This window comes from Psammomys obesus, unplaced genomic scaffold (assembly GCF_907164565.1).
Source record: "Psammomys obesus unplaced genomic scaffold, mPsaObe1.curated_primary_1811, whole genome shotgun sequence".
Taxonomy (NCBI): Eukaryota; Metazoa; Chordata; class Mammalia; order Rodentia; family Muridae; genus Psammomys; species Psammomys obesus.
In genome coordinates, this window is record NW_026585797.1 from 23012683 (window position 1) to 23025860 (window position 13178).

The window sequence follows — 13178 nt, forward strand, 5'->3', positions numbered from 1 at the left end:
GTATGTATGTATGTATGTATGTATGTATGTATGTATGTATGTATGTATCTATGTATGTATGTATGTATGTATGTATGTATGTATCTATCTATCTATCTATCTATCTATCTATCTATCTATCTATCATCTATGTATCTATTTATCTATCATCTATATATGTATGTACATATGTTTGTATCTATTATCTATCATGTATGTGTGTATACATGAATCTATCTATTTAACTATCTATTTCTCTATCTATCATCTACCTATCTATCTACCTACCTACCATCACACAGAAACAGGCACACACATGCATGGTAGTTTAGGACATGCCTTTTCTGAAGTGAATATTCAAAGAATGGTATCACAGGTTTTAATCAGAGAAGCTTCTCTTCCTTCCCCACAGTAAGAATGTGATCCGGCCAATGTTACCAGAGAACTTCCAATGGCTAATACCAACATATATTTCTAAATTTCATTTTTGCTGCACATTCTTCTTTATTAGAAGTTATTTCCTACAGTCTTTTATTTTAAAACCCAACCTCCCAAATTTGCAGGTTATTATTGAACTTTTGTACAACTTCTTCAATATCCATGGTTTCCACTGTCTCTCATCAGGGGTCTATAGTGTTTACACCATCAGAACCACAGCCTGATCCCAGAATTTGCAACTATCGCCATTATAAGGGAGAAAACAGCTGGAAACCAGCAGATGGTATAGGAAAGACTGTGTGCTCTCAAGTTTGTGGCTATTAGATGCACAGATTCCCGCTGTGTTCTTGTTATTGTACCTTCCCTGACTTTGACCTGGCTGAACCTCTGAGTGTTTCTCTTTCTCCCGATCCATCAGGCCTTGGTCCTGCATTGTTGGACTTACTTCTGCTGGCTCCCCTTTCAGTCTTGGCTTCCTTTCCAGTGGATTTCTTCTTTTTCTTTACCTCGCCCTGACATCTTGCTATCAAGTTATCTCTTAAATTGATAACTCACTTTCTTCCAGTTCTGTTCCCTTCTTTTAAGACTTACTCATTCTTCCTCGGAGCTGTCCAGTTATATCTAAGCATTCTCCCCTGCCGCTGTCACAGGAAAATCAAATTTGAAGTAGTAATATGTACTTGGTAGTGACCCTCTTCTTCAAGTTCTGCATATTGTTCTTTATTACTGTTCTGACCAGGTTCCTGATCACATCCATCAGCTGGTAGTGTGTGCTAGATAGAAACCATTGCCGTCATCTGTGTTTCCCCACACCTACTGAATCAGCATCTTTGTTCTTGTCTGTTTCAACAGAATTGTTCTTTTCTCTCTTTTTGTTTATTATTTAAACATCTCTGCTTTGCAGAGAGCTCCACAAATAATCTGTTTATTGCCACAAATGAAAGAAACAAATAGAATACTGAATCTATATCTTTTTTCTTCGTCTTCTTTTTTTTTTTTTGTTTTTGAAAATTGCTATACACATTAGTTGAAAAAATACTTGGGTATGCAATTTTTAGATATACGTATATATTCAATAAGTAAGTAAAATTTTTAAATAAATATAAAACAGTGAGACTCTACAATAGGACTCTGTATTTGATCATGGTCTCTATTTTTGACTGAGAATTGTTTGGCTGAGTGGCTGTTGACAGGCTAGCTTCCTGATCTAACCGGTAAGTTATCAACAAATCTAGCAATACTCAGTAGTAGCTGCTTAAGCATATTGGAGCTGTGTGAACTCAGTGCAACTTTACTTTGGTAATATGCAGAAGGTTTAAGAAAATCAAGATCCATATATATTGTTAAAGGTTCTTAGTAGAAGAAAAATCAAATTTCCTTTAAGGGCAGTCTAGATATCTTTTCCTGTGGACGTTTTTAAAAGTGACTTTTGTAAACGTTTTCTATTTCTTCCTGACAGGTAATATTTGAAGCTGAAGTCTCTGGAGGGAGAAGTGGTTATATTGCCATCGATGACATCCAAGTTCTGAGTTATCCTTGTGGTAGGTTTTGATTAAGAGTCGCGTTTTTTTGTGTCCTTTCAACACATGTCTTGGATTGGCAGTGGCTGTTGATTCTTTATTGCCTGGACATTGCCCATTTTGTTGTTACTCCCAGGCTTCATGGAAAAGAACACTGAAGTGTTTACTAGAATGTAACTACGTGTATGATAGGATTTGTTCTTTTGCTTTCAATTAGTGATAACCAAGTGCTATTGCAAACATAATTTACACTAGGACTTTTTGAGCCCTTAGAGTATCTTACCATTCTCTCGAGAAAAATAAAAGACAATAACAAATCCAAGCTCAATTAAAGAAAACAAATAGCTTTCTAATATATTTGATGTGCTAAGTTTATACTAGAGGAAATGAAGAGAATGAATCTACCCCCCTCATTCCAAACTTAGGTCTATTTTTATTTTTTTATTATTATTATCATTCTAAATAGCTGAGTTAATCAGCATTAAATAAATAAAGTATTAAAACAAACCTTGGTTTGCTGACCCAGTTTTGTAACGTCCTTACACGAGTGTTCATTACTTTTCATACCTTATACTTAAATTTGTGTGTAATCACATTTCCAGAACAACTACCGCAATCATTCAGTGAGGACAGGCAGGAGTTCCACAAGCGGTTCAGACTTTCTTCATGATATGGTATCCCAGCATTAAAAGGCGATGAGTCCTATAGAAGAGGACTCTGTGTTCCATAGACCTTTATGGTGAGCCCTCTAATGCGCTGCAAAGGACTGATGATGTCAATAGGTCAGGGGCAAGCCTTGTGCCTCAGCTGACTGCTTACATCATGGGAACAGTGAAGGACACATAGTTTGGCTCTCTTCCAGATAATCATGTCTAAGCTGGGAACTGTGGGTTGGCACCATGTTGTCCTTCCTTAAGTGTTTCTTTTCTTTGAGCTCCCTTCCTAGAGAAAGTTTTACAGGCAAACATCCAATTATTTATTCTCTGTGTTGTACACTTGGAAAGGTAAAGACCTGATCCCACTCCAAGTTCAAGTTAGCTCGGTAAGCTCATTTACTCCACAGTGTAACGGAATGGTATTTCTGTCTGTTCTTCATGTCTGTATCTTAACTATCAGATGGCAAAGAAAGGCTTTTGTGAACAAGGAAATTGATGAATATGAATTGGGCAGAACATTAACAGTTGCAGTGTGGTAGGGTTCTTCAAGGCGTATATTACTATTGTTTAAATTCTCCGAGACTAGCATTGGCTGTGCATATTTTCCTTCAGTGGTAAACATTGATAGGGCCTCAGATTTAAAAGGACATTTGTATCGAGTACTGATTTGGCAGTCAAATTATTCATGTGAATAATTATTCATTATACATGTCTACAGACATCACTTTGGTTGATCTGATAGTTCTTTTGGATAACTTTCCCATAGCAATAAACAAACAGAAAAGACATAGGCCATTTTTTTTTTAATAAACAAAAATGTTCCCTGCTCTAACGTACAACTATTAAAGTTTGAAAAACCCAAAGAAGGGTGATCCAAACAGTCAAATCATGTATAAATAGTTTAGTGGCCATGCAGCTTTCAGAGTGTTAGAGCTCTTTCTGTGCACCCGTTCTGTTTTCCATTAGACCCTGATAGGTACCTGCTTAATATCTTTGCTTTACTTCGGCATAACTTATATATAGACAGCCCTTCCTACAGCAGCTTTTAGTACTAAGCCGTTGATTATTCACTCCACTCAGATCCATCTACAACACATGCGTTACATATGAGAGGTGCTGAGAAGGGAACTGTGAGGGTAAGCGAGGAAACAGTGTATTCTACAGGAAAGGAACATGAAGCTCCTTCCGGGTAGTAGTGACAGTCAAAGGTAGGCATTTTAGGGTAGTGGTCTGCTGTGTTTGCACAACACATACAGCGTAGCTTGTTTTTTTTTTTTCCTTGTGAACAGAACTTGTATTCTCCTCCTTATTTCTTTATCTGTTTGTCTGTCTATTGCAGATAAGTCTCCTCATTTCCTCCGCCTGGGCGACGTGGAGGTCAATGCGGGGCAGAACGCTACGTTTCAGTGCATTGCTACAGGGAGAGACGCTGTCCATAACAAGTTATGGCTGCAGGTAAGACCCCGTGACCTGTGTGGTTATCTCCCCCGCAGTCTGTCTCTCTCCCCCATCACTCACTCCATTCTCCCCTACCAGCCCCCATGCATGTGAACAGGCTGTTTGTATAAGTTAGACTTATGTGGGTGACCGGAGATTCATAACGAACCGTTCACTTTTAAATAATCCACTAAAAACGGAAGGGTGGATAATTCATTTGTATCGGTATTGGTGCCTGGCAACGCTTAATGGTTCTCTAGTATTAGACTGAAACTCTAAAGAAAAATTCTCTGGATACGTTGAAAAGGGAGCAAAAATGAAAATTTTCTTAATAAATATTTTGAAAAGTGAACTTCTAAGAAGACAGTATTTATGTGGGAACTGCCAGACATTCTTAGGAAAAGAAACTACTATGAACATTTCAAGAGGGAGCATGGAAGGGAAACAATGAACTTTTTTCCCCTTTTTCTCTTTCACAAGTTAATGTGTGAGAGTTGATTGTAGATCTGCCATTTGGACATTTGCCTTGTACGTGTGACTCTATTAATAAAATCCTCGTTGAACTGATTGTGATTTGACGTACTTGTTGGGAAGTGTACATGTCACGAAGCTTCAAAAGAAATCAGGGAAACATCTGTAGGGCCTGGACTTGCTTTGCCTTTAGAGGAAATATTGAGATTCTTACTGTCACTCTTAGGTGCTGGGAAGGGGCAGAGTTGGAGGTGTGTGCCAAGGGCGTCCTTAAAGCCAGGAGAACGGAGCTGGGGAAGTTGCCTGTTTGGCTGCATGTTTAAAGGCAGTTGTAATGTCTTTATCGCCTGGACTTTCCTTTTTACTCCCTGTATGTGGAGTTTGCATGTGTGTGTTCATGTTCAAGTAGTTACGTGCAGACCCACGTGTACCTGTGTGCACGCGTTTGGAAGCTAAGGGGAGGCTTCGGCGTCATCTTTAGTTGCTCTCTGCATTGTTTTCAGAGGAAGGCTCCCACCAAACCTGGGGCTCTTGCAGTAGCCTAGACTGTCTGGCTAGTGAGCTCCGCTGTCCGCCCGCCTTTTCCTCTTCAGTGCTGGACATGTGCTGCCACAGCCAGCTGCGTGTTGGTGCAGTGGACTCACAGCTCTCCAGGCCCATGAGACAAGAGCTTTACCAACCTCTGACCCGCTCTTAGTCTACTCCTTTCTGCCTCACAGCAAAGAAAGGGATTTGAATTGTTTAGAATTTTAAATTCCTGGGAATACCAATACATTTGTAAAAAGACAAACCATGAAAGGCTTCAATTTGTTTCCTGAACATGGATGTTGGGATTTATTTTTGCTATATCCTTCAGAGTAGGGAAATTAGTGTTAGGAGTATGTACTAGCCTTCGTGTATTTAGGGATGATCCTCGTAGTGTATCAGCATAAAAGCAAATGTAGTACAGTGTTTCAGGTGATTGCTACAGGTGTCACAGGTATCAGCCCACTGAGATGTTCCCTGCACATGTAGGCCATATTACACCAACCCACTGATCCCTTCTTTTCTCATTTATTTGATTTGCAGTTATTAGAATACTTTCTTCTGAGCTCAAATTTGAAAAAAAGTAAAGACTCCCCTTTTTTCTTACCTCATGCATATTCTTCCTGTCTATAGATACTGGGAATTGGAGCACATTGTCCCAGGGAATATGTTGTAGAATGTACAGTCTGCTTACAGACTGAGCCCATTTTCTCATCGCTCTAAGTTTGCCAGAGTAAGTGTTGTAAAAAATGATTTCAGGCTTAGTTTCTAATTATTTTTCTTCTTCTTCTTCTTCTTCTTCTTCTTCTTCTTCTTCTTCTTCTTCTTCTTCTTCTTCTTCTTCTTCTTCTTCATTTTTTTTTTTTATTATAATAGGAACATTGGTCTGGTCTTAGTGTGTTCTTGGGGAACCAGTAATGGCTTTGCAGCCTGCCGCTGGTTTTATGCGCTAGGATTTAATGTGGCATTGAAATAAAAAGGGTTTTGTATCCACAGACACCAGCTGCCTTGTGGCAGTGAAGGCTTTCTGGATCGTGCTGGTCTGCAGTACAAATCCTTCTCATTTTTTGTTGTTTCCTATTTTGTGGATTGGCTCATTTCATTATGTTTTTTTTGAAATTTCCCTCTGCCATTTTTCAAGCATCAATGGTAAAAATGCTTTCTGGAAGTTTTACTCCGTTTTCTTTACCCTTCTCCTCCTCGGACTCTTTGCATCGGTGATGGAAGGTGATTTTGTGTGTTTCCAACTTGATGTTGGTGTTGCATGAGCTTCCAGCAATGCACAAGTTCACCTTGCTGCATTTTTCAGTATTGCCACTCAAAATTCCTTAATTGTTTTTCTAAAATTATTTTTTTCACTCAGCAAGATACTAAAAACTGAAATTTAGTTAGTTTAGTGATGCTTTCATTAAAAAAAAAAACGATTTTTTTAATTAAAAGAAATTATGTGTATGGGTATTTAGCCTTTGTCATTTTTGAGATAGGGTTTCATTGTATTGCTGTACCTGGCCTAAAACTCACTATTGTAGATTAGGCTAGGTTTGAACTCACAGAAATTTGCCTGCCTCCACTTCTGGAGTGCTGGGGACTAAAGGTATACACAGCCTACCAGGCTTCTTTTGCCTTTGTGTTTGTCTATGGACCACATTCCTACCTGGCTCCCAAAGAGACCAGAAGAGGGCATAGGATTCTCTGGGACTGGAGTTACAGAGAGATGTTAGTTGTTATGTGTGTGCTGGAAATTTAACACAGTTTCTCAGGAAGAGCAATAAGTGTTCTTGACCTCTGAGCCATCTGTTCAGACCCTCAAATAAAATATTTGTGTAGTGGTAATACATAGCAATCAACCACACAAGACTGACTGGTCCTTATGTACATGTGAATCAATGAAAATTTAATTATTACTTCAAAAACTATTTATCTTTTGCCCAAAATAGTAAAAGCACAAGTAAACAAGAACAGTTGTGACTCCACACTGAGCCCATCTACGTAGCTATTCAAGCAGATGTTAATTTATTTTTATTTAGAGTAGAGAATAGCATGTGAGGGTACAGGAGACCAGGGCTGAATTTTAACCACATTTCTACCCCTTCTGACCTAGTTAATTGTGATGCTTTTAGATTTCATTGGCCTGTCTGAGCCTTTATTTCCTTATCTATGAAAAGAGATGTTTGGTGGAGACTAAAATCCTTTCCAGTAATAAAATGTTAAATTAGGCCTTTATATTATTTGTGATGGTCTGAAACATGGCCTTGATAACCTTCTTTTGTTTGATGGAATAATGTAACATTTTTATGCTATTAGTTTTATATGAAAAGAAATGGCCTCTTAAATTAACTTTCATTGTAAGACCAAGTGCTGAAAATGTCTGCCCAGAGTTCCAAAAGTGAATGTGCTTCAATCAACTCAGTTAAAGGTTGCCACTTTCTCTCATAGAGGACATAGAATAAAAAGGGGAGCTGTGCCCTACCGTGGGACACAGTAAGCGATGACCGTCCTCCTAGGTCCGCCACACAGTTCAGGTTGTGCTGTAGTGTTTCAGTTAGCAAAATGTCTCAATATGGACTAAAGTAACAAAAGCTACAGCAGCTTTCCATAATCAATTCTAAAAGAAAAATGGCACGCTGCAACTCTCCGTGAAAGGTATTTCACAGGATTCCTCATCATAGTTGTCCTTTCCAGAGTTCCGATATGCAAGTATATCTGAGGCGTACATTCTTCCTCTACTTGTAGTTTCTAGGTTGCAGTACTTATAGTCTGTAACATTTCTATTATCTCAGTGGCGTGCCTGTTAGATAAGTTCAGAGGTGATGGAGAAAGCAACTGCTAAGAGATACTAAACTAACAAAGAACATCTCTCACCCCCTGTGTTTTCAGAAACTTAGGTAAGTATGACTCTATGGGGTTATTTCACTCTAGATATATAGGAAACTATAAAAACATGCAGCTCAACATGACCCCCTTGTCCACACTGAATAAACTCACTGTCCATAATGCAGTGTGCTGGAACACTTTTAGAAAGGGCTGACAGTCAACAGAGTAGAAATACAGTGAAATTATGAGTTTTCTGGGAGACAGTTTTAAAAATATGTGTAACTTACATTGTCATATGGAATAAAATATATTTTAAGATACAGTAAAGGAGACTTAGAATAACACCTTTAGTCCTGTGTAAAGCACTTTCCTCTCCTCTCCAAAGCGTGGTGAAGTCATGTGTACTCCAGGCTTAAATGCTTAAGAGTTTTGGCAAATTTACGATACTAACTTTTTTGTACATCAGCACGTTTTTAATTTCTTTTCACTCTTAAGCTTTTAGTTGTATTTCTAAGGAACTCTTAATTCTTGAAGATTGGTAGTCCACAATGTAAGGATTATGATAAAGCTTGGGTTATAAGAATTCCAAACACTAGTAGAATTTGACGTATTTATACTGAAATAATTTTAAAAGTGGTCTGTATTCATGAGACAACAGATAATGTTCTTATTGGAAACTAATACGAGGTTAGATATTTTATAAATTTATGTTCCTTTTTTATGCTATCTTTTTAAAAGAAAATGCAGATAGCAGTTAAAGTGATTGAGGATGAAGTGAATAGGCTTTGGGTTTGTAGAGCTCAGTCGGTAGAGTGGTCGCCTACCTAGCATCCGTGAACTAGGGATTGTAGTTCAATCTAGAATACCATGTAGGCAGGTTTGAAGCCAGCCTGACTTACATATTACTAATCTCCAAAAAAGTGAAAGATTGAATGTATAAGCTACTGACCACTATCTTATGACCAATATGGTGCAGCAGTATCTTTTTACATATTGACTCAAAACATACTAAGACATCTCTTAATTAAGACAGACAGAATGTCCATAACATGTTTATTCATAATAATAACTTAAAAACTTCAAGGAGTCTTAACAGAGTAGAACGTATCGATAGGTTTGTTTCCATTCAAGCAATAGAATACTATTTTAGTGCTTAACACTAAAGAAGCTAATTACTGGTGAATGCAGTAGTGGACACATGAATCCCAGTACCATGTATTTTAAATAGGAGACAAACTAAAAATAATTCAGTACATATGATCTCCATTGCATTAACTTTTAGATCACAGAAAACAAGAAATAAAACTAGTAACTTTTTCATGATATATTTTTTTTTACATTTACTTATTTTATCTATCTATCTATCTATCTATCTATCTATCTATCTATCTATCTATCTATCTATCTATCTAGTATTTTGCCTGTATATCATTATGTGTACCATGTTTATGCCTCCTGTCCATGGAAAATGGGTTCCCTGGAACTATAGTAACAGATGCTTGTGAGCCACCTTCTTGGTGCTGAGAACTGAATTCAGGTTCCTTGTAAGAACAACCATTGCCCTTAACTGCTGAGCCATTTCTCCAAAGCCCAAATCCTGGTTTTGTGTAGGAGAGGAAGACTGGACTGGGGTACCGTGGACACTACAGAGCTTATGGGACATTGAGCCAGTGCATATGCACCTGGAATCCAAAAGTTCACCCCTGCTCCATTCTGCATGCATACATTTGAACTAAATAAAATAAGAGTGGGGACAGTTGAACACAGCACACTTGTTTTTCTAGCATCCCGCTTACTGACAGAACTAATCATCGTGTAGATGGCAGTGACTCACACACATCTTGGACATCTTTGTAAATCCTGTCACCTGAAATGATTTGATCAGGTTTCAAGGTAATTTCTAACCATTTGTCTCAGTAAAATATAAAAGAAGGTTGCCCTTGGTGTTCTGAGAAAAACTTAGGAATGGAGGAGGGTAGAAATGGGTCATACTGCACTGAGTAAGTGACTATTGTTTCATGAAGGTCCAGTATAAGTGGACAGCTACATGGCAAATCAAATAGAGCCCATTGCTGGAACATCTGTCAGACCATATGCTTTGGCTTCAGGTTCTGTGTAAAACCTAAAATGCTGATGACTCCATCCATCATCACAGGGTTTGGCAGGCATTCCTCGTTGAATTGGGCAGAGAAATTCAACACTGGATTTATGGAATGGAGCGAAATGCGTGGGTAGGTTTGGTGGCACCATTTGTTTTGGTGAGTTGAAATGAGGCTGTGTAGTGTGTTACTGGTAATCTTAGGCAGACCGCAGACAGAGCCGTGGCAATTGGGCCAATCTGTCAGGAATCGCCCCAGGCACTGGCCTGGTGCCTCTTCAGTGGGCCTGCCAAAGCTAGAGAGTCAGCCACTGCTTCGCCCTTGGTGAGGCATATTGCTGCTAATGTCGCGCGATACACTGAGTTTTTCAGCCAAAGGAAATGTCATTCCTTATGGAGCAACAGATAATTTAGGCAATGGCTTGAGAGTAGTAACTGGAGAGTGAAATTAGTAAAATGAGATGCAAATTGCTCTGAAAAACAACCAGAGAGAGGCTGACCTCTTCAAGTCCCAGCTGTTGCCAGATGTGAGTCAATAAAAGTGGTGGATCTGAAACTTCTGATCATGCAGTCCTTAGTCTACTCAGTTGCCACAACCGCGTCCCTGTACTGCACACGGACTATGTGTAAATGAAAATATGAAACTTGAGTTTTAGAAAATTGAGGGATCACAGTGAAAACTCTTCCCCTGACCAAATACACCTCAGCCCTATCCAAATGCCACTTTGCCTTCAGCACCTTGCAAAACTCCCACACCAAAGCACTGTCACAGGTTCGTTCTCCACTGTCCTAGGAAGCAGTTGTAATTTGTAGCATGTCGTATTTCTAAGAATTTTACTGTTTATGATAGATGCTCTTTTGCTTAGAGAAAATATCTTGAATTTTTGCATTTATTATAACAAAGATGGAAAGTTTCCTGAGGAAGTTAATCTATATCTTGACAGGATAGTTTATATTAGAAATTTCATCAAAAATTAACTTGAAGGGTATTTTTCAAAGCTAACGTGATGTTATTTCATGGCCAGTTCACATTGATGCCATAAAAAGTTTGAAAAAAAATAGAAAGAAATGCAATATAATAAAAGCTATCCGGTTGTCAGAACTTCTAAACTTCCGACGTTTGTAGTTAAAATTGTCTCTGAAAAAAGTCTTCAGTGGATCTGAAATACTAGAGTAACAAAGACAGCATGTACTTATCAAGACAGGAAGTAAATGTGAAAAACTGAGGTCACGATGGTCAAATGGACAGCATACACAAATGGTTCTGGAAGTTTACAGAAGATGAAATGAAATATGTAAAATCTCTGATTTTAGGGATTAATACAAGCACGGTATAATTTGCTATTTATATATTTCTGAAGAGCAATAATCTGGTCTTAAGTTTTAAAGCTTTGTGTTCAATCACATAAGCTGATTTGAATTCTGAGCCCTGTAATTGTGGGCTGCTGAGCCCTCAACAAGCTGCTGGAAGGTAGTAAGAGCACAGAGGTCCAGGCGTGTTACAGGCTGTTCATGCTGGAGAGCATTCACGCATAAGGCTGCATTTTTAACTAGGGCCTTTTAACCTGGAGGGATGATTGAGCGAGGGATCATAGAAACACCTATCATTTCAGAGAGGCAAGCAAGCAGTGAAGACTGGGTTATTTGGGGGTGTCATTAGAGAAACCTTGGCTGAGAGCAGGAAGTCAGCACACAGTGGACCCGAGGAAAGGAAGAGCTGTGGGTGATGGCTGTCACTGCCGGGTCAGAAGGCAGAATGCAAGCGTTTCGTTGTACGAAGTGAGGCGGCAGTTTAAGGAGGATCTCATGGAGAGGTCACCATGAGCAAAAGCGATAAATAAAGTGAACAGCGGGGCTGGGGCCTGGGCATGGACAGAACTGGAAGCAGCAGCGGCTGCTGTTGGCAGGACCGACCTCAGGCAATAAAGGACTCAGAATGGGCAGTGTGTTCACACTGGGAAATCTGCGGGAAGCACAGATTAAAGAAGACAAATGGGTTTGGATCTGGTGGGTAGCAGTTAACAGAGTTTGAGGAAATGTGAACGCTGCACAGTATAATTCTCCAAGCCTCAAGGCTTAACTTTCATAATCAGTTTCTTTCTCCTTTTCTGGCTTGAACTAACTCATCTCTAGAACCATTGATCACTTTCATTCTTTTTCTGCCTTCATAATTGAATATAAACAATCTTAAATTAGAGTAAAGTGTCACGCATCCCAATGGATTATGGGTCTTTAACCACAGTAAACTTTGCTAGGACAATTTGAGGCTTGTGGCCAGATCAGGCCTCTGGTGTTCCTCCTATTGCCCATGAGGATGATAATTTTTTTTTTTTTTAAAAACTCCTGCTGCCTCTCATTCTGGATGCTTCTGAATCTGTGGTCTCAGAACAGGAGTAAGAATAGTTCAGATCTTGTCTTTCTTACTGTCCTAACTTCTTGTTGCCTACTCTTGACCTGAACTGACAGATGGACTCTAGCCTGCTATTTAATTCTAATTGTCTCTGTGGACTGTCATTAAAGGACGGTGATTGTTCTGCTCCACCCTACAGGCCTTGTACATCCTAGTAGCTATCATGTTATAAAGCCTGATGTTTTTCTCTTGGGCTGTTTGATTATTAAAGATCACATGCTGTCGTCTGCCTTCCTGTCTTTGGATAAAGCATTTGGCGTGTAGATCTTAAAATAAGTTCACTAACCATTTATCATGGTTCTGGAAGTTTGTCTTTTGATATTTTAGCATCGTGGATATGTGTCCGTGTGTGCTCGTGTGTGCCCTTACTGGGGGTGCTAGAAAGTTTCATCATGTGCAGATTTGGGGGTATAACTACTCCTTTTGCATTTGATGCTTTCTTTCTGATGTTCAAAGCTTCACAGATAGAGTGGATTTTATTTAAAAAAAAAATAGTTATATAACTGAGGCGAAATGTCTACAAATTACATCAAGTATTATAATTGAATAATGTGCAGCATATGTTTTACTTCCTTATCACCTCCAAGATTCCTTCTTATCAAAGTTGGTAAATAATTATCATGATTATGCATGAGCATAGCACCCATGCAATAGGTGTGGAGAGTCCCTCTCAGACTAGTTTCCTGCCAGGCATGTCACAGCTTCCCAGTAAGCCACTGTGATGTGTATCACATCAGACTTTGACAAAAAAATTTCCTTGGGAAATTGTGATAATCTCTTCCTTCATTTTTGACTCCTTTTTTTTTTTTTGTACTTAAAAGTTGAATATT

General features: G+C 38.9%; 1 protein-coding gene across 6 annotated transcripts in view; it reads left to right on the plus strand.

Annotated features, from left to right (window-relative positions):
* Nucleotides 1-13178, plus strand: part of Ptprk (protein tyrosine phosphatase receptor type K) — a 519217-nt gene that overhangs the window by 258496 nt on the left and 247543 nt on the right. For all 6 annotated transcript variants that reach the window (XM_055599324.1, XM_055599319.1, XM_055599321.1 and 3 more), the window contains exons 4-5: nucleotides 1877-1958; nucleotides 3933-4048. In XM_055599324.1, coding sequence (XP_055455299.1) covers nucleotides 1877-1958; nucleotides 3933-4048 — 198 coding nt within the window. The remainder of the gene's footprint in view (nucleotides 1-1876; nucleotides 1959-3932; nucleotides 4049-13178) is intronic.